General features: G+C 39.4%; 1 protein-coding gene across 3 annotated transcripts in view; it reads left to right on the top strand.

Moving 5' to 3' along the window:
- Positions 1–21,917, top strand: part of MAP3K5 (mitogen-activated protein kinase kinase kinase 5) — a 164,198-nt gene that overhangs the window by 87,444 nt on the left and 54,837 nt on the right. For all 3 annotated transcript variants that reach the window (XM_045010034.1, XM_045010035.1, XM_045010036.1), the window contains exons 7-10: positions 3,295–3,465; positions 7,844–7,956; positions 15,315–15,474; positions 18,545–18,698. In XM_045010034.1, the coding sequence (XP_044865969.1) occupies positions 3,295–3,465; positions 7,844–7,956; positions 15,315–15,474; positions 18,545–18,698 (598 nt within the window). The remainder of the gene's footprint in view (positions 1–3,294; positions 3,466–7,843; positions 7,957–15,314; positions 15,475–18,544; positions 18,699–21,917) is intronic.

Below are 21,917 nucleotides of genomic sequence, written 5' to 3'. Positions count from 1 at the left end.
TCATCATACTCTTTGGTGGCATGTACCTGCCACTTTAAAATTTCCGGCATGAAGCACTATGGACACCTATGGTGCTTTATAAATAAATAGTAATTTAGACCCTACAGGTAACATTTTCAAAAGCATCTAGGACACTTTTGAATATGGTACTTAGGCTCCTAAGTCACTTAGGTGCTTTTGGAAATTTTGCTCTACACCTGGAGTATAATCCTCTCAGGCAGACCCTTATGGCTTTCCATGCTCCATTGACTATAATGGGACTCCTCACAGATATTAGGATCTACCTTTGCAGTTCTGATTGCAGGATGGTATCTGACATATAGGCTTTTTGCACAGTAGCTAGAAAGGTGTTCAGATATAATTTCACCTCTTTTCTTTCTCCAGATTGTAAATTCAACTGGAATCAGCGGTAGCCATGAATATGGTCTCACTTTATGGTTTGTGCTTAAGTCAGTGAGGAAGGTTCTACTCATGCTCAGTGTTAATGTCCTCCCTTTTGGGAGATTCATGTTATGAGGTGTTTCCTCTTCTAAGCCTAGTCTGAGTGGTGACTGAGATTTCTGAAAGTGTTACTTAATATTTGTGCAAGTAGCAATGATGTTGACTATGGAAGAAACAGTGTCCTTCAAGTCTAGTCTAGAAATGAGGTATTAAGTGTTGGTCGTTATTAAGAAGTAGTAGAGCAGTTCTTGGTCAGAATTAGTCAGAAACAGACAAAGTTTTTAGGAGGGTGTGGATCGTGGAAGAAAGAACCAAAGGAAAAACACAGTGGAAACCTCTGTCTGAGGAGAGCAATGAAAGCATAAAACGGTTCATTTCTCATCACAAAATATTCTCATGCTTTGTTGATTTTGCTCATTGTCCTATGAAGTCCAAGTTATAGACAGTCAACCAGGTAAGACTAATAGCTCCCCGCTGAGAAATCTAGAGGGGTTATCCAGCCCAGTTCCCTCTCTGAGAATGAACAGTTATATAATGGAGCTCAGCCAAAAGTGATGAAGTGGCCAAACACATCCCCCTTTCTCTTCACACCAGTGGTGATCATGAGGAGATGGGATGAGGAATGCTCTGAACAATTAGTCAAGTCCTGCTGCTGACAGGTCAAAACAGCAATGCAGACATAGACTGCCCACAACCATCAGTCAGAGACAGGAGCCTCCAACTGCTCATCAGCAGTAAGCAGGGATGGGAGAGTCTGCACAAAACAAAAAGGGAAACCAACCCGCTGTTCCATCCTGGAACCACGTATGGAGTTTACAACAGCCATAGAGCTGGCTGACCCAAATGAAGGGGGAGACAGGTGGGCTGAAATTTGGAATAGGGGTGCTTGGGAGGTGGAGAATCTGTGTAGTTCCTGTGCACAGAACAGAGTTTATTTATTTGCTTTCTTACCACGTTGATACAATTGTATAGGTTGGCTGAGTGCACAGTGGTTTATAGCCTACTGTACTTATGTGCTCCAGAAAGCTGTATATATCGTCTGCTGAAACGCAGTTCATTGTTTTGCAGATATTTTTTCTTCATTGAACACTTAGAGATCACTTAGTTCCGTTTAATTTAAACGTCCTACTATGTAGCTTTCTTTTTCAGCCACATTTCATGAGCTCTCGTGAGTACCATGGAGGAAGCAGATTTGGTGTTCAGTGCCAAATCCTATACTAAGCAGCTTGATGGTTGCTTCAAGTCAGTGGTTTGCATTGCAGGGACGATGTGCTTTTTGGCTAGCTCACCTTATCAGGAGTTTGCACAGCTGCTGTAGAAAGGGAGCTTGTGTGAAAAATGATTGTTGATGTATTTTTATATTTGTTTTGTTTTTGCAGATTTAGCTGATGCAGTTTTGAGAAGCCATTCAGCACCTGCTTTGGCCTTTAAAAAAACAAAATCCTAAAAATACAGAGTCCAAGTGATTAGCTTAAAGGGAGAGAAACTTGTTAGCTTTGATCTAACCCAGTCCATTTTTTTTAAGTTCTGTTCACAAGCCTAAAGTCCTTAGTCTCTAAACTTCTAACATTGAGAAAACAGAGCTCTGTAATATATGTGGCTTTTAAGAAATGTCTCTCTGATGTGCGAATAATATTTTGAAGGTCACTTGCAATAAGTCCTTATCGAGGTATCAAGGCAAAACTTGGGAGTGATGCGGCTTGCATGAACATGACCCGTTGTACTTGAGAGTCCACAATCCTTTTTTCTTTCTTGGTGTTCTTTGTAGGCCTAATTTCTTACTTGAGCAAAACTCCCATCCTAGTGGTGAAGGCCTTAAAAAAATTGCATGATTCTTTAGTTAAGAGACTCCTGAAGCAATCTAACTGTTCTTATCTGCATGGGCTTTTCTTCAGACTCAGCTGCATTTGTAGTTAAAAATTAACCTGTGACATAGCTGAAAGTATGATCTGCTTCCCTCTATTGATCTCTTATGCTTGATGCAAATCCCAGCCATGCAGATTCAAAGTCAGGATACAATTCACTCCATTAAGTAGAGTTTGTTTTATGATGGTCCCAATCCTGCTCGCATTGAAGCCTATGGGATTTTTGCCAGTTGACTTTAATGGAAGCATCATAGAAATGTAGGACTGGAAGGGACCTCAGAAGGTCGTCATGTCCAGCTCCCTGCACTGAGGTTGGACCATGTAAACCTAGACATCTACTCAGTTCTCCAAAAAACAAACAAATGGGCAAAACCAAAGAAGACTGAGAATATTCTGTGCTGAGAAATGAACCATTTTGCTATTTCATTGCAGAATTAAGTCATATTTAAACAAATTTTAAAACTTTGATAGTGAAGATTAGTATCCAAACCATGAGTCATCAGGAAGTATCTAATGCTCACAGTATGTTGTGTACTCTAGGAAATATTTTTCTAGTGAGTTATATTACTCCCATAGTCCTTTTATTTTTATTTTCCTGGGAATTTGATGTGTTTTGGGTATTCATTTTATGTTCGAAAGATAGAGGGGGACAAGAGACCTTACAATCCAAATTAAAAATCATTGTTTCCCTCCTAATACATTAAAGAGCGTGCACTTGCTTAGTGTTTCTTATCATGCAATCTGAGAACTGCAGCTGGGTTTTTGTTTTGTTTTTTCTCATAAAATAATAGTTGGATCAAAGTGGTATGTTGTTGGAGAGAGTTTATAAAATGATACAAAAAAGTGGCCCTCCCTAAAGAGGAAAAGGGCCCATAGCCTGGTTCTGAGAGATGTGTTTCACCAGCCAAAAATGTATGTGCCTATCAATGCAGTGTAAGAAAATCTTGGGAAGTTCTCTAGTGGTTTCATCTGTGTATTTTCTTAATAGGCGAAATCTACCTGGAGATAGACAGAAAGCTTTAGAAATTATGATACCCCTGGTACAACATGAAACTCAGGTAGCTTCAGATATGTACTGCCTGGTGGGACGAATCTACAAAGATATGTTTTTGGACTCTGGCTTTACAGACATAGAAAGCAGAGACAATGGGACATCCTGGTAAGTGTTCTTGCTCTTTCTCTCTCTTTGGATTAAAAAAAAACAAATCTTACTTGAGGCTTAATTTTTCACAAAGGAGGTATTACAGCACTAACCCCAATCATTTACAATTCTAAAATGACCATATTAAAGCTCTTATTCTATCACGTGAGCATAGTTTATTCATTGGGGTGAGTGAGTCCTCTGTCCATAAATCCATCTCTAGGAATTTATTATAACATTCTTTACCCCCGAGTAGCTTCAAATAGCCCTCACCTTAGGAATTTTCCTTTCTTCTTCCCCCAAGATGTGGAATTTCCCCCTTAAATTGCTGTAATCTGCAGCCCAGGATGGGTGATAGTTAGTCCTGGACCAGTGACAGGTTTGAGAGCTGATAATCAGTGACCCTGCGTAGGTTTAGAAGTGGGAGCTTTCTACCGCTGGAAAAGGGGAATTTCTTTGCTTTCCAATGGGATGAACAATATTTGAATCTACCTTAGGAATGTCCTGAAATATCAGATTGTGATGATATTTATGTATAGACAAAGCTACCTTAGGTCACTTTTAAAGGTGTATTAAAAGTATTAGTTCTAATATTCTTCTCCTTCAGAGGTCTATAAATTTGGACTCATGATACTAAGGAAATCTAGTTGTCCCAGAGGAGCGAGAGCAAAAATGGTCTCAAAATAATTAAAAACTCTCAATTCAAGAGTGTTTATTTTATGATACATAACTGATAGAATGTGTGTTGGTGTGATGTGGTGTGGTGTAACATAGTATCGGCACTTGGGTGGGGTGAGCCACTCAACTCATTTGTGACTTCCCTGCTTGTGACTAGCATGGCTGTCTTATATTCATGACAACAAAATGGTTACACCATCAGTGTAGTGTGCCTACACTACACTACATAGAAAGAAATGCTACTGATTGTCCTGTGTGTTGTGTGCCTGGACTGTACTGTCTGACTAATTTGGGGCAGGCACTGAGTTTTTCTCTGGTTTTGTAGTTTAATACCATATCGAACATACTGAGAGCTCTCACTAAATGAGAATAGATCATTGCTCTGTCTCCCTTATTTTGTCTGTTGAGCTTTTAGTTGCTGAGAGGAGCACACTGAGGTATCAGCCTCAATTGTAGATTATTGCCATCATGGGCTTCTTTCCTTTCAATGAATTTGTAAATGTACACAATGTGTGCTTAGCTTGTGTGTGTTCTTTATATCAGATTCTAGTTCTGGTCCTATAACCACCAGCTTCCAGGCTTTGTGTGTGTGTGTGTGTGTGTGTGTGTGTGTGTGTGTGTGTGTAAGTGCAGTTGAGAATTTAACAGCAAATTTCTTTTTTCTATATTTTCTATATACTTTTAGTGCACGGGGCAGTTCATGATAGAAGTATGTGTAAACAATCTCAGTTTTTAAACACCTCTAATACATTACAGATATGTGACTACTACTGAATCTTTAAATGACATTGGAAAGTAAGAATACAGCTCATAACTTTTGATTTTTAAAAAAAGTGTCATTCACTAATTCCTCTGAGTCATGGCCATTATGAGATTTTTCAAGATTGTTATTTAAATGCTCCCTCCCTTTTTTTTTTTTTTGTGAGCTGAGGTTAAGGTAGATAAAATGATAGACTTGAATATAAAACTGGGCAATATGATGGGTGAAGTAGTATAAATAATATTGAGTTCATTGTTAAATTATTTCCTTTTTCCTCATTCATTCATAGCTATGAAGAGAGAAGCAGTGAGAGGCTCAAACATAACTAACCTAAGAGCAGCCAATAGGTTCAAATTGTTTTTAATTAGTCATAATATTTAACGCTTAAGGAGCTTTTTAATTCCAGGCATCCTAAAGTGCTTAATTATGTTGAAGTAAGCATTATTATCCCCATTTTACAGATAGGGGAACTGGGACATAGAAGTCAAGTGATTTCCCCAAGATCACAAAGCCAAGTCAGTGGCAAAGCTAATTACTTGCCTGTGCATAAAAGAATATTAAACACTGTCTCACTCTTTGGTTGAGTAGCCCAGGAGCATCTGTTCTCTAATACACAGTAGCAGAAATGCTGATGATACATCCCGGAAAGAATAGGCAGACTTGTACATAGTGATTTCATTAGAGATGTCACTGTTACTGTAGCTATAACATTATGTATATTATGACTTATAAAACAGAATTTTGTTGTTCTCTCTGTGGGAGGAAAAAATGAAATCATATTATTCTGGATGCTTGTGTGAAAAGCTGTGCGTGCGTGTGTGTGTGTGTGTTGGTAATCACATTTCCTCTAGCTAAAAGCCAAAGAATCATTTTTACAACCAGCTAGTAGTGTGAAAAATGTTTGGCCTATTCCAGAGAAATAAAGAGGGAAGGAAGTACCCTTTCTTAACATAAAAGATGGAAGGACATAAACCTTTCCTATAAATATGAGAATAGCGATAACAGGTTAATTAACTGACCCTTTTTTTGTCAGACTGTTTCATTACTGATATTGTAAATCAGATCCGCCAATAAATCAGTCTTTTCTATCCAAATCCTTGCTCTTTTACCTCTCTAATTCAATGTCAGTGCTGTAACATTTTCCTAAATATTAGTTTTCATTATCTTGGTGGCATTTGTAATTACCTCACTTGACATGGTGTCATAACCTTAGATACAGATTTTTAAAACCTGACCTCCTGCTTTGCACCTAAAGTTTGCAGATCAAAATAAGTGGGGGTGCAAGTTTGTGCTCACAGTTCTGTGCGGGCACAACCAGTGATATTTAAAGCTTGCATACACACAGCAGTTGTACACATTTAACTGAAATCAGCTTAGTTAAACTGGTGCAACTTTTGTGTTTGAACCATATCTGTTCAAAAACGGTTATTTCAGTTTAGCTTGCATCTGTCAAGAATGACAGTATAGTTACAGAAGTAAACTCAGTTATTCTCAGAATTGATCTCTCAGGGTAGGCCAGGGTTAAAACATATTAACAAAGCAGTGTAGTGATATTTTCGCTGCCTGTGGGATGTCTTTCTTGTATATAAATCGAAGGCTTCAGTTTTCAGGACTTTTACACCAACTCCTACAAGAAGTACTATCTGCATTTTTTTTTTAAAGTAGCTGCTATGCTGATTTGGTCCGAACAAGATCTTCCCTTGCTTCCCTTGTCTTGTCCTTTTCCAATCTTTAGGTTCTGGATGGTGGGTGCACCTGTATGGGCAGATTCTCTGCTTAGGTTAATTTACATTTCCTTTGTCTGTGTGCTTTTATCCTGTTTATTGTGTGGGTGTTTCTACATTTTAAACAGATGCATAGCAGCTATCTTCATTTTTAAGAACTAAGGGTATACGGGTCAAACGTGGGCATATTTAGACAGTGTTGTGTAGAAGAAATGAAATACTGTTTAGAAGTCCAGAGTTGTAGTTACAAACAGGCTTCTATGTATTTGGAACAACAACAACAAAAATGTTGTTCCTCTTTTCTTATTATTTCATCAGTATTTTTTTTCTCTTTTCCTGTCCATTGTATGATGAAGGTAGCACAAAAGATCAGTAGAGAAATAAGGATTCCAAACCTCAAAGCAGCTGTAGCACTAAGCAAAGCAAGAAAAAGGCCTGAGTGTGAAATGCTTTATGCCAACCAAGCTATTCATTCTAGTTAATATGAGTTTGGGACTGGTGGGAGGATTTTTTTGTTTGTATTTTACTATAAATGAATGTTTTGCTAGCATATATTTCCTTCCTCATTTCATTCAGTCTCAGTGCAAAAGTAAAGACAGATGATCAAAGTACAGAGCAAATTAAGTCTTCATCACTCATCTTGACTTTCAGGGTCTGTTTGCTGATCTCATTAGAGTTCTATATTGCTCTCTGTAAATCAAGCAGCAAGTTCAACAGGCAAAATTCAAGAGCGTTTGCATTTTAAATACTAGTCTTAACGTTGGTTTTTTTGGTGATGGGGGTAGTGAGTCAATGAGTGTGTGTGTGTGTGTGAGAGAGAGAGAGAGAGAAATGGGAGAAGGATATATAAATGTTGGACTCCTAAAAATAAGCAGGAAGCATGAGTGGAGAACAGTATAGTATTTGTATGGATGGTTCTAATTGTACAAACAGAAGCTCAGCACTTATAGTACCTAAACCTGTAATTATCTCCTTGTTAGATTGCATTATTTAGAATATCAAGGTTGGAAGGGACCTTAGGAGATCATCTAGTCCAACCCCCTGCTCAAAGCAGGATAAATCCCCAGCCTTTTTTTTTTTTTTTTTTTTAAAACCCCAGATCCCTGAATGGCCCCCTCAAGGATTGAACTCACAACCCTGGGTTTAGTAGGCTAATGCTCAAACCACTGAGCTATCCCTCCCTGCCAGCCAGTGAGTGATTTAGATAGTAAACTTGTGTGTTTGTTTTTTCTAGGTTCAAGAAGGCGTTTGAGTCAGAGCCAACATTGCAATCAGGAATTAATTATGCAGTACTCCTACTGGCAGCTGGACACCAGTTTGATACTTCTTTTGAGCTACGGAAAGTTGGTAATTAATAGCTTGCTGATTCACAGGCAAATCAAATCCATGATCTCTCCCCACCCCACCCCACCCCCACACTATTATAGAGGAAACAATCTAATGGATGTATTCAGAGTACTTTGATAGTGAGTAATTGAACACTTCAACTGCCTTTCTTATTAAAAAGGTTTGGCATCGAGCCTCCCTGGTGATCCTGAGTTTAGCGTTCTGGTGGAGACCTGGTTTGGCTCTCTGGGCCCTATCTCTTGCTGCCTGGGTAGCAGAGGGTATAGTGACCTCATCACCTGCTCACTTTGCAGTTGACCTAGGAATGAATTTGCTAGTCCCTGAAGTGGCATATTACTACCAGTGTTCGAGGTAAATCACTGTGATACAGGACAGTGGGGACAATGAACTGAAAGTCATCCTAGCAATGGGGAAAATATGCCTTTGACTTCCAGCGGGGTAGGATGGGAGAAAAGAGATTCAATTTCTATTTGCCTTTTGTGCATTGGTTTAGTAGTACATACCACTTTTATGCTATGATCTTGTAAGATCTAAGGAGATATGCAAAGTCAAGGCTAGCCAATAGTACTTGCATATATATTACAATATAGTCTCTGTAGGTGGCAGTCTTCCCTGTCAATCTGTTTAATCAAGGCTACTTTATCAGGATCTGGATAATATAAACATCCTATCGGGACATGTGGCCAGGGACTCACTTTCAGGGGCGGCCCCAGCACGCCAAGCGCCGTGCTTGGGGGGGCATGCCGCAGGGGGGCGCTCTGCCGGTCACCAGGAGGGCGGCAGGCAGCTCCGGTGGACCTCTCTCAGGCGTGCCTGTGGAGGGTCCACTGGTCCCGCGGCTCCGGTGGTCCACCAAAGCTGCGGGACCAGTGGACCCTCCGCAGGCACGCCTGCGGGAGGTCCACCGGAGCCGCCTGCTGCCCTCCCGGCGACTGGCAGAGCGCCCCCCGTGGCATGCTGCCCTGCTTGGGGCGGCGAAATGTCTAGAGCTGTCCCTGCTCACTTTCAAATCCATATTAATGGAACACTCTTGACACATCATTCTAGATAATAAGGTTGGTAGAAAGTAACATTTGATATGATGGAGGACATTAAATTGTTCTGTATTAACTTCTAAAACATATATACATATAAAATTGTTTCACATAATATGACATTCCATTTTATACATGCATTTGAAGTGCCAGTGAAATTCATGCATAGAGAAAAGGATGTTTATACATCGGTTATACAATCTGTTATAAAACTTTTTTTCCTATTTGTACTTCCTAAGACACATACAAACACATGTGAAAATGCCATTTTTGTTACTAGGGCTATTTCTTTCTCCACAGAATGTTGCTGAATATTGCTGTAGTGAATCAGTATTCCAGCTAAGCATCAGATAGTGGGGATTTCTTATAGATGCAACACAAACCCTTGAACCTACCCACTTTTGGTCATTACATCTCTGATGGTACTTTTCAGAGTTAATTCCACTGTCACAAGAAAGTGCCAACCTGCATAATTTTTATTTTCCCATCTAAAAAGCCTCCCTTAGTTTCAAGTGGAGGTTACTCTTAATTAGAGCTGTTCAAAAATCTGCCAGTGGAATAGTTTTCCGTCCAAAAAAATGCTGATTTGACAAAACTGAAACATTTTAAATATATTGTCCAAATGTTGATGGGACATTGTTGAAATATTTCATTTCAAGAAGATCACATTGTTTTGTTTTTGAATTCACTGGACTTTTCTGTTAAAATTATAATGTAAAAGTCAAAACAAAGTAAAAATGAAATGATTTGTCCTTATTGAAAAGAAATATTTTAGAATATTTAATTTATCAAAAAATCCCAAGATATTTTGACTTTTCATCTCAATTTGAGATTAAATTTTTTTTTGAAAAATTTTGGAACTTCCCATTAGAGGGAAATTCCATTTTTCAGCCTCCTTTAGTGGCCTTGGCCAGACATACTCTGCTGTTCCTCACACAGAGACTAACTTGTACAGGTAGAAGAGGGCCCTTTTTAAGAGAGACAACCCCACCTCCCAACTCAGTATCGGCAACAATAGCATTTTAGAGAAAGGGAGAGTGGGGACAGGGATGTTATAGAGACAAGGTGGGTGAGGTAATATTTGTTATCTTCTATATTTTAAAGATATTTTAAAAAGATATTACCTCACCCATCTTGTCTCTCTACTATCTTGGGACTAAGAGGGCTAGAATAACACTGCATACAATATAGGGATATTATGCTGATGTATTTTTAAGATGATGACATTTTGGAGGGTGGTGAATATATGGGGATGGCTGTTGCTGTAGGAATGATGATGTGGATCTTGGGTTATTTTGTGGCATGTGGGGATTTGTGGTGTTGATTTGGTGTGGTGCGCCGTTTAGGGATACCCCAGCTGTTTAGTTTCTTTGGGCATTTTGCCCTCCTGTGACAGTGAGAGCCACTATTAGATTATCACATGTGGTTGTCTCAACTCATGGCTCCCCATACTCTGGAGTAGATTTTGGGTTGGATTTTTTTATCCATAGCATTGATACAGTGCCATCACCTCCTACTCTGAAGTCTGAGTTCTTATGTCCATGACTGTGTGGGAGGCAGAACAAAAATGTTTTGCCACCAGCATAGCATCTGCAGATTTTCACTCAGCAACTCTGTTTTGGGTTGTGGACAGCCTGGTTAATATGAGCTACGTTTACTGAGTGATTTATTTGAGTCTCTCCTATTATAAGGCCATTTCTTGATGCACAGACATTTCCACTCTAATCAATTGGTTTTGGACCAAACTGCCTGCATTCCAGGGAGTTAGGGCAATATCTCAAAGGCACAAATGCTAGGCCCTCTCTTCTTAAGTTTTGGCCAGTGTCGCTCACTGACCGTGTTTGGAGAATTTCATAGGACAGCCTGACTTTGAATCCTTGATGCTCATGGCTGGTGAAGATCAATAGGGAAGAACTACACTATCTGCTGGTGAAGTTTGTCAGCATCTTCTTTGAAGAGGGCAAGATGTTCATCACTCTTAAGAAAGCACTTGTTCAGCCTCTGCTTAAAAACTTTGGTTCCAGCAGTCTTTCCTGTTACCCACCTGTGTCTATTCTTCTGTGTGTTATTAAGATTATTGAAAATGTTGTGACGCATCATCTTCCACAGATAACAATGTCTTCTCTTTTATTCTGTTTTATATAGGTTCAAACACTATCCTCATCACTGTAGTATCTGGGCACCTTCCAGTAGCGCATTAAGCAATGTGACTAACATCTGTCATGCATTTTTGTTCCGTCATCCTCTCCCCGGTGGGAGAGGTGTGGGCAGTGGAGTATCTTGTTTTGGTAGGATTATAGTGTTTTGTTTTTAAATGTACAGTAACTCCTCACTTAATGTTGTAGTTATGTTCCTGAAAAATGCGACTTTAAGTGAAATGATGTTAAGCAAATCCAGTTTCCCCATAAGAATTAATGTAAATGGGGGGGGTTAGGTTCCAGGGAAATTTTTTTTTGCCAGACAAAAGGCATAGGGAGGTTGTATGTGATTTCAACTTGAAGCATCTGACTTCCTTGACACTTGTCAGCCAGGCTTCCAAGTTGGGTACGGCACACAGTCCACTTGTTGCATTGGTCAGTAATCTCCTGGAGACAGATAAAGATCAGGTGTCCTTGCTGATACTATCAGAGCTCTCAGCTGCCTTCAATGCCAAAGAAGTGTTAATTTGCCCTCAGACTGAAGCAGGACTGGATAGCCTTCAGATTGCTTTATTCTTTTCTTTTGGAGTGAACCCATGGGAATGATGCTGGGAAATTGTTCTGCCCCAAGAGCTCTTTCATGTGGATGGTCTTTGCTGTCAACCTTTTTATGCATATATGAGAGCATTAGGAGAGTTAGTCATGAGATGTGTTGAAGTGCTTTCTGCATGCTGACGATGCCCAAATTTATGTCCGCAGCCTGTATAGCCTAAAGAATGTGTGTTTCACTGTCTGGGGGAGATTGGGGCATACATGAGAGCAAGTTTATTGAGAACCAGTTCAGATGAGACGGAGATGATAATCAAGTATCAGAGGGGTAGCCGTGTTAGTCTGGATCTGTAAAAAGCGACAAAGAGTCCTGTGGCACCTTATAGACTAACAGAAGTATTGGAGCATAAGCTTTCGTGGGTGAATACCCACTTCGTCAGATGCATGTGGTGAGATGATAATGGTATTTTGGGGAAAGCAACTGGAGGATATAGCAAAATTATATCAGCTATTTTGATGGTGTGTTTTCTGTTACCAGAATTCACAACTTGGGGATCTGATTACATTCCCAATTAGTTTTAGTCGATCAAAAAGCTGCAGTGACCAGAACTGCTTTTTTCCCAATCTGTATTAGATCAGAAAGTTGCTTTCTAAAGTTTTCAGTCTATAATTATGGAAGAATAAGTGTTAATGATGAAATGGTCTTACGGAGAATTTTTGTGAGTCTCTTTCACACTTGCTATATTCTGATTTGTAGTTTTTTAACTGTTTTGAATCACAAAATTTAAAGACTTTTGAGACTAAAACACAAAAATGGTGCTTTGAAAGGATGCTGATAATGATTCTCTGCAAGTTATGTGATTTGCATACTCAGATTATGCAGCTGTTGCAAATTATTTAGCTATCTTTGATCTTGCAAAGCAGTTCATTTTATTAATGAGAACACTGCCTTCTTTTTCTTATGCATATAGAATCACAGAGAAAAACTGCTTATGATAAATATCTTATTTTCCATACATGCTGCAAACAAATTCCTGATATTGTAAATATAATTTCTGACATGGCATTAATAGCCTCTACATTTTTGCTGATTATTTTTTAAAGCTAATATCTTTTTAACAATGAACTGTGGAAAATGTGCCTTTTTGTACATGGAGCTTGCCCGTCACATAAAGAAAACATTGTCTTGAGTTTAAAAGTTTAGTAAGTGTAAAAGAACATGCACTTGAGTAAAGATGATGAAATCAAAATAATCCCTGCTGTGCATATAAGAGAAATGATGGAAATAGATAATGGCCCTGAGACTGAAATTCACAGGAATGCAATTATCCTTCATTATTCATTTTTTTGTTTACAGAAAATACATATCAATATTACACTGCCATATTTAAGAGCATCACTAAAAGAGAGCACTTATGACTGAGGCAAAAGTGAGTAAATTCATAAGCTTTCAGCATGTCCTAAACATCGATAAATTGGAGGACCTTGAAGGAGATCATTTTTTCCCTTTTCTGTGCTGCTGAGACAGTCCATAGTTTGGGGCCTGGAACCCATGTCGAGCTAATATAGGGCCTGTTTAGATACTCCATACAAGAAAATGTCCCATTTTAATCAGTTTTCTTGCACAATGAATACTGAATTAGGCCCACAGGATGAAATCAAGAATTTGTCGGTGTGTGTGTGTACACAGTACCTGTCACAATGGGGCCTGGATTCCTGATTCGGGTCTTGAGGTGCTACTGTAATAGAAATAAATGATAGTGGCAAACAGTATACCAGACCAATGTACATTAAAACATTAATAGAACTGACATAAAGATATCATGTTCCTCTGAAGTAACGGAGGCCCCAAGCGGTATTACAAAGAAAGGGCTTTACAAAATCCATTGTTAATAGAAATATTTTCATTGTAGGGAAAAAATGTTTAATTCAAAAAGAAAACAGGTAGTTTTGGGTTTGGATTTAAACATCATTCTGCGCTGTGCACTATTCAAATGTGGCAATATCTTGTTAGTAAGAGAGTTCAAAATTCTAAAGACAGACAGATACAATGAGTGTCAAGTATCAGAGAGGTAGCTGTGTTAGTCTGGATCTGTAAAAAGCAACAAAGAGTCCTGTGGCACCTTATAGACTAACAAACGTATTGGAGCATAAGCTTTCATGCGTCTGACGAAGTGGGTATTCACCCATGAAAGCTTATGCTCTAATACATCTGTTAGTCTATAAGGTGCCACAGGACTCTTTGTTGCTTTTTACAGATACAATGAGTGAAAATTGAGAGTATTTTTTTAAAATGTAAAAATGTTTATATTGTCTAGTATCAGCGATATGCAAAAAGTAAACAGCATAAGAAACGTAAATTAGATTGACCATAATGTTTGCAGTTTAATAATCTAGGTCTTGACAGGAGTATCGCAGGAAGCAGAAACAAAGTTATTTGGCAAGCTATGTAGTGGAGTTGAAGAGAGGACAAATTTCACTATAGTTGCAGGATTTCCACTGGAAACATTGAGTCTTTGGAGCAAGGATGGAGAAAGAAGATATGGGTGGGAGAGCAAGGGTTGGAGGACTGGTATAATGGCTCAAGTGTTGGAAAAAGGGAGGGAGCAATTGTAGTGGGGAAAGGTGGTCTTAACACAGACAATGGAGATAGAAGCTTTGTCTTCACTAGGAAAAAAAGGTGTGTTCTCGCCAAGTGTTTTGCTAATACCTAGTAACTAACAGGAGGTAAAATCCAAGTGATGACAAGGCAATTTGTAGTTTTTGCATGAGTTAATAGGTCAAGGTAAACCCAAGGCGCTCCCACAATCTCTAGTGTTTGCAGAAGGGGGGCACATAAATACTAATGGATGTCTTTTCTTGGGGTAGGACCCACTGCCAAACAAAAGATGCTCAGTGCAGGAAGAACCCCACTGGATCACCTCTTCACCCTGCATAGGACCTTGTCTATAAAGGTAAGTTTGGGGCTTTAAACTTGGGGCCTGTAACTCAAAAAACCATAATAGGTGCAGTTTTTAGCATCTGTTAAGTTTTTAAAGTTACATTATATATTTTATGGCCCCAAATTTACCTTTACAGATGAGGTCCATGCAGGGACAAAGACAATCCAGCTGTGGCTTTGTCCCTACAGTGATGTCCTGATGTTCCTTTCCTGAAGGGCCGATAGGAAGGGAAAAAGAGGTACCTTTAGTACTCATGAAGCTTTGAATGGTTTAAAAACAATATGGTACATGTAATTTCCATCTGAGTAATCATAGTGGAAAGTCTAAATTGCTTTTAATAAAGCTCCTTTTAATGTTTCCTTTGTTTTACAGACATTTTTTATCAGAGTGTAGCCTTACTGTTTAGTAATTTTCCTTTAGTGTTCAAAGGAGCTTGGTCTCTCTGGGTGTGTTTGGGAGGTGTGGGGGGCGGGGGGAAGAGAGTAGTTTGTTTTATTGTTTTTCTGTTAATGCCTTTCATTATCAATTTGCTATCCCAAAATGGAAACCTACATAATGTTTAGAGCTTCATTTTATGTATTTGTATTCCCTGACATACAGTAACTTGAGCAGTGAGAATTGTTAACCTCTATACTTCCCCACTCTATACTGGCCTGCAAATCACCTTACCTTTAATTGTATTCTTATCGCTACAGGGGTAAAGATCAGTAGCCTGCTTGGTAAAAAGGGGAATTTGGAGAAGCTGCAGAGTTATTGGGAAGTCGGATTTTTCTTGGGTGCCAGTGTCCTGGCCAATGACCACTTAAGAGTGATCCATGCTTCAGAAAAGCTATTTAAGCTAAAGGCACCGGCATGGTAAGAGAATGTACAAGATATGATATTTTGAACACCTCTGTATGTTAAAAAAGCTGTTAATTTAGCTATTTGAACTTGTCACACCTTGATACTTACTACTTTTAATAATTTAAAAAAAAAGACTCAAACAATACTTAGGGGCAACTTTTCCTCTGAAAACTGTGTGCATGCATCAAGAAGGGAATATAGCATTTTAAAAACTGATTAATGTGTTTTTCTGAGTGTAAGATCAGGTCAATGTGTAATTTGTTTTGTTTTCCTTCACATATTTAAAACCACTTGGTATAAAGCAGGCCAACAACATTCAAATTGTAAAGGCAAACAGGAGCTGGTCAAGAATGGATGTTCAGAGAATTTAAATCTTATTGTTAGAGGGGAGAAATACATATGTAATGCAAATTAAATCAAGGAATTTCAAGAGTTGAAACTGCTGCAAGATCTAATAATGCTTCCAATTTCTTGGAGAGACTTCTTCCTACAGCTGATTTTTCCCCCCCAACTCCCTTAATGACTAATTTCTGGAATTATCAGGGTGTCAGAACAGTAAGATTGTACTCAAATTTATCTCAGAGAAATCCTTTCTGTGGTTACTAACACATTTAGTTAGGTCGTGTCTTGCCCCTGTACAAGTGGACAGAGGGAGGTAAGGTTCACCTTTTCATCTTCCTTCCCTTTATGTCCTTGTTCAGGGCCCAGACACATTATGGCCCATTAGCTCAGAGAGCACAGTGACTACTTAGGGCTAGCACACTGCTAGTTCAAGCCTGTCCCAAGAGTGGGGAAGGGGTGGAGCTATGCAACACTGTCATAGGTTTTCTCCCCCACTTGGAGCTGTTGGGTTCCAAGATGGGGACCTGCATGGACTCCTCTAAACTAAAATCCTAGTTTAGATCTGGTTCTCGCTGCCACCAGTCAGTTTTCTAAGTGTCTGACACACTCCCTGTTCCCCCAAAACTTTCCCTGGGAACACAGATTCAAACCCCTTGAATCTCACCAGAGAGAGAGAAACAGCCAGTTCCCCTCCCGCCCTTCCCTCTCTCCAGCCTGCTCCGGAGAGATTACGCACCGAGTCAAATCCTTGACTCAACACAAAGAGGGACTCACCTCCCCCTCCCCTTCCCTAGTCCTGGAGAGAGATACCTTGAATCAAACAAAGAGGGATTCCCTATCCCCTCTCCCCTTCCCCTGAAAATCCAAACAAGGGAAGAAATCAATCAAGTTCTAAAAAGAAAAGATTTTATTAAAGAAAGAAAAAAGTACACTATCTCTGTATTACCAGGATGCAAAAATACAGGGTCTAACTTATAAAAACTGGAGAGACTTCCCCTCCCTCCTCCTCAGCATAATCAAAGTAACAGCAAACAGGAATAAAGAATGTCTCCAGCAAACACACAATTGCAAATGTAGAAATCAAATTATAAGACTAATCCGCCTTTCTAATTAATACTCACTATTGGATAGTAGGAACTACTCCAGGAGAACTTGGAGACATGTCTGGCCTCTCTTAGATCCAAAGAGAGAACACAGAGCAAACAAGGAACACAGACAAAGGCTTCCCTCCACAGAGATTTGAAATTATCCTGTCCCTTGATTGGTCCTCTGGTCAGGTGTTTCTCAGGTTACTGAGCTTGTTAACCCTTTCCAGGTAAAAGAGACCTTAACCCTGATCTGTTTATTTATGACAAACACATTCTAATCCCCACCGCACCACCCAGCATAGCTGCCCAGGTGCAGGCAGAAGGAGGTACTGCACTTTCTCAAAGGTGATACACCTTGTTGATACACCTCCTCATCACTCCAACATGGGACTGTCCCTTGAAGGGCCCTTGTATTGCCCAATATGTATCATTATCACAAGCCTAGGCCTGGTCTACGCTGGGGCGGGAGCGGGGGAGGGATTGATCTAAATTACACAACTTCAGCTATGTGACTAACGTAGCTGAAGTCGACGTACTTAGATTTACTTCCCGCAGTGTCTTCACTGTGGTAAGTTGACGGCTGACATTCCCCTGTTGACTCCGCTTACGCTTTTCGCTCCGGTGGAGTACCAGAGTTGACAGGAGAACACTTAGGGGTCAACTTATGGTGTCTAGACTATTAAGTGTGCTTTTCTAGACTAGACGCACTAAATCAACCCCCCTCGATCGATCGCTGCCCATCGATCCAGAGCATAATGTAGACATGCCCATATAAACTGTCCTTAAAAGAAAACCAAAGTTCCATAATAGCTAAATGGTGGTGACTTTTTCTTTATGGGGCCCATCTTCCTTGGCTGTGCATATTCTATTGCTGTTGTGCTTGTAACACAGCTTTGGGTGGGAGTTTTGAGAGAAGGGTCAAAATGGTGTATACAGGTCATTTGTGGATTTGCAACTAATTCATTAATCAGTAATGACGTAATCATAAAATTATATTTGTATGTTTTCCATTTAATGGTGAAAGAGACCATTATTATGTAAGGCTCAGTAAGTATGCCTTAGGAAGCAAACCACAAAAGAGAAAGCCATAAACTGCAGTTAGAAGAGACATTCTGTATTCTAGCACAGCTGTCGTCTTTTCCACAATATTCTTGAAGGCTGCCTGCAGTGTCATTGTTAATGCGAAGGCCCTGAATCCAGAAGCATCGCATTTTAAGGACCCACGCTAAATAATCAATCAGAGCAGATGCAGTGTAGAGGATACAATGACACAGAAGGTTAATGCAATGAAATTGCACCGGCGTTACAATTTGAAGTTAGTCATAATTGAAATGAGTTTGATGTGGATTCAGCTTAGTCCCTGGGCAGGAGATTTAGCTACATCACAAAACTATCACAGTTCAGGATAACTGACATACTCAGGATGGAATGGCCCAGAATTTAGGAAAGTTTCAGGTTAATTATGTCACTGCCACCGATATCTGGTTCTAAAACAAGGAATCAATTCATTAAAAGCAATCCTAAATAATCAGAATCTGACTGGCTGTCTTGGCATCTTGATGTTGAATTTTTAAAGTCTGATTAAAGATACAAAAATGATTATTTGCAAACTGTATTAAATTTACTGCCTGTATGTGCTTTGCTGTTTGTAGGTACCTCAAATCTATTGTAGAAACTATTTTGATATATCAGCATTTTAAGAAATTGAATCCAGAACAACATGTTGCCAAACAGGAACTTTTGGACTTTTGGATGGACTTCCTAGTTGAAACCACAAAGACAGATGTGTCTGTAGTTAGATTTCCAGTAAGTGTGCTTTTTATTAACTCTCTCACTTAACTTCTAATTGTATTCATTTCCTTTTTGTCACATAGGATGGTTAATAAAAATATCATTTGTTCACAACTTTTCAGGCAATAAACCATGCTCCCTGAAGAAATATATTTGATCTGCATAGCACAGTGGTTTTAGTTGATTAAATTCTGTGACAATGGGGTTGCTTCGTCTGTTTTATAGGAAAACAGCAAGGGAAAAGCCAGGGTAGAATTTTATAATTTAGGCTACCTATAATGTTCCAATCTGTGCCAAATGACAACAGATTAATTAAATTACACATTGAGGAAAGGAGTTTTTCTTTCTCTGTCTTATCAGTTGTTAGCAACACATTGTTAGGCTTAACATTCTGACTCACAATTTATTTCACTTAATGATGTCCACTTGTGCACTGTTTTAGGGACCATAGATAGCCTAGATAGCCAGTACCATACTGTTTATATTATTAGACAGTAATCCACAACCACGCTACATTACATGCATTCAAATATTTCCTAGAAAAATAATTATGAACCCTGCTAGTAATATATTGCTCAGTTACTTTATGCTGAATGGCTACTTTATGACCAGCTAGAGGGTGCAGGATATATGCAATAAAAAGATCCTCACTACCACTGTTTCCTGTATGCTATATACCGAGGAAAACTTGTATCTGAGACACTTTGATTGCTTTTTTATTATTTTTAAATGGCAACCAATGTTGTTACCCAAATTCCTGAGAAGTGCAAATTGGCTGTTTTGTACAGCTCTGCAGGCTGCTGGGGATTGGACACAATGTGTAGGTGGTACAATCAATCCCAGGGAAAACTGCACTTTGTAATGCTCAAGAGCAACTGCTCCAGATAGCAAGTAGTGACAATGCGAGGCTCTGCAGGGAATCCTATTCTGTCTTTTTTCTGCAAGGAAGGGTTGTGACATGGTCAGGTTTGAGGGAGTTAAAGCAAGAAAATATGCAAATTATTCTTGGCTTCATAACGGACACCCAGGGGAAACCACATCCCTTTCTTATTCTTATCACATGACATAATGAAACACTGAAAACAGGATCTGCCTTCCAGAACTGTCTCAGCCAAACACTCTTATTTTCTTTAAAATTAAAATTGAGAAGATCTGGACAATAATACAATGCAGCCAAAGGTGAAATGCTGTACCCATACTTGTTCATGTGACTATACTACTGTCACCCAGTAACAGGCCTCTTCTCACTTACAGCCTGAAAAATGTACATGTACAAGCAAAACTGATTGTGCATTGCATACTCTGGAGAAATGGCAACAAAAGAGAAGAAATGGAAAGGCACTATAGAATTTTTTTGTGAAAGGTCTATAAATAAATGGTATTTATAAAAAAAAAATTGAAACTCATTTGTAACACTGCTTCTGTGTAACAATCTTCAGCGCAGATTGCCAATAGGGTCTGGATCTAGGAACTTCAGTACCAATGCACCGGCCTCTACCAATTGAACATACAAAGTAACTCCACAACTGGCAGCTGCAGAAAACTGTTATCCTCTGACTAGACACTGGCAGAAGACATGACACACTTTACAAAAATGTTACATATGTAGAAAAATACAGATACTAAAATTCTGCTGCATGCATTTCTTTACAAACTTAAGGTCCAATTCTAAGATGCTGAAGGCCAGATTTTTATAGGTATTCAGGTGTCTAAAGATGCAGATAGGTGCCTAGTGGGATTTTCAAAAGCACCTAACTTCCATCTGTAGGCCTTGACATACCTTTAAAATCTGTCCCTAAGCTATTCTTGTCACTATAGCCAACTCATCTGTGGGCGGTCAGGCCTAGTGGTTGAAATGAGAGTTCAGCCTATTGGTTAGAGCTGGGTATAGGGTGGGCAGAGTTCAAGAATGAGCCGAGGGTCAGTGCTGGAGGGACAGAAGCTGAATGCCAGAGCCGGAGGATAAACAGGAGTCATAGGCCAGAAGCGAAGCTGAGGATCAGAACTGGAGAGACAGAAGCCAAATGTGAGAGCTGAAGGGTCAACGAGAGTCATAAGCCAGAGGCAGAGCCAGGGAATCGAAGCCAGAAATCAGAAGCTGGAGGGGAACAGAGGCTGGAGCAGGCAGGGACTGGAACAAGGGCAGGTGGAAGGGTTGAGCAGCCACTGATATGCTGTGGGGGCTAAGCTTATAAGCAGGGCTGCTAAACCAGCAGCCAGTCAGGGGTTGTGGCCACTCTGCCAGCTCCATCTGGGCTCATTGGTTGCCTAGCAACAGTTAGTCTGGGAGCAGGCCAGGAGCTGGTCCCAGTTGCTCTGGCCCCTGCTAGTTAGCTGCCAGCTGTGGAGTGCCACCAACTACGATCGACACCTATAGAAGTATATGGAGTGTAGATCTTGAATCATTGGGAATTTCCAATAATTTCTGTTTGGGTGATTTTAAATTTTTTTTTAAGCAACTAAGAGAATTCTTGATGGTCTCCAAGACCTGGACATGAGAGGGTAATCTGACCCTGACCTTTTATAGCTCCGCTCCAGAGTTTGTGAATGCTGAGCTGAAGGTTGTGGCTTTTATCTCTGCTTCTCCAGTCTAGTCACACAGAGCCCTGCGATATCACTTTGTTGCAGCACAGCTTACAAATTTTGGAAATCAATAAGTTTAGTATTTATTTACAAAAGCAGTTTAAAAATTCTACTTTAAAAGTAAAGTATATAAATCACATGCAAAAAACACAATACATTGATAAATGCTGATTTTAAAGTATATGGGAAGGGGATTTGGAGGCAGGTGTTTTAGGTACAAGAATTAATTTATGCTGTTCTCTAACTTGATTTCCTTTCTATTTAAATAAATATATTGACATATTTTGACAGTTTTTTAGGGGAAATATTTTATAATATCAGTTCAGAATAAATGGAAATGCAGTAACCTTTCCCCCAATTAAATACAAACATTTACAGACTGAAACAGAAAACCTTACATGCAGTAAACATAGACTTAAAGGCTTTTGGAGGTTTTTTTTTCTGGAAATCAGATTTAAATATAGAATACTATCAAAAGACAATAATATCAGTCTTTACCAAATGTCTACAAATGCTAAACTGTGCCAACTTTTTCCTTTAAGGGCCTGAAGTAAGATGGGTAGGACCCTACCAAATTCATGGTCCATTTTGGTCAATTACATAGTCATAGGATTTTAAAAAAAGTAAATTTCATGATTTCAGATATCTGAA

This window comes from Mauremys mutica, chromosome 3 (genome assembly GCF_020497125.1).
Source record: "Mauremys mutica isolate MM-2020 ecotype Southern chromosome 3, ASM2049712v1, whole genome shotgun sequence".
Lineage (NCBI taxonomy): Eukaryota > Metazoa > Chordata > Testudines > Geoemydidae > Mauremys > Mauremys mutica.
Note: the sequence above shows the minus strand (reverse complement) of the source record. Positions and strands in the feature narration are given on the sequence as shown.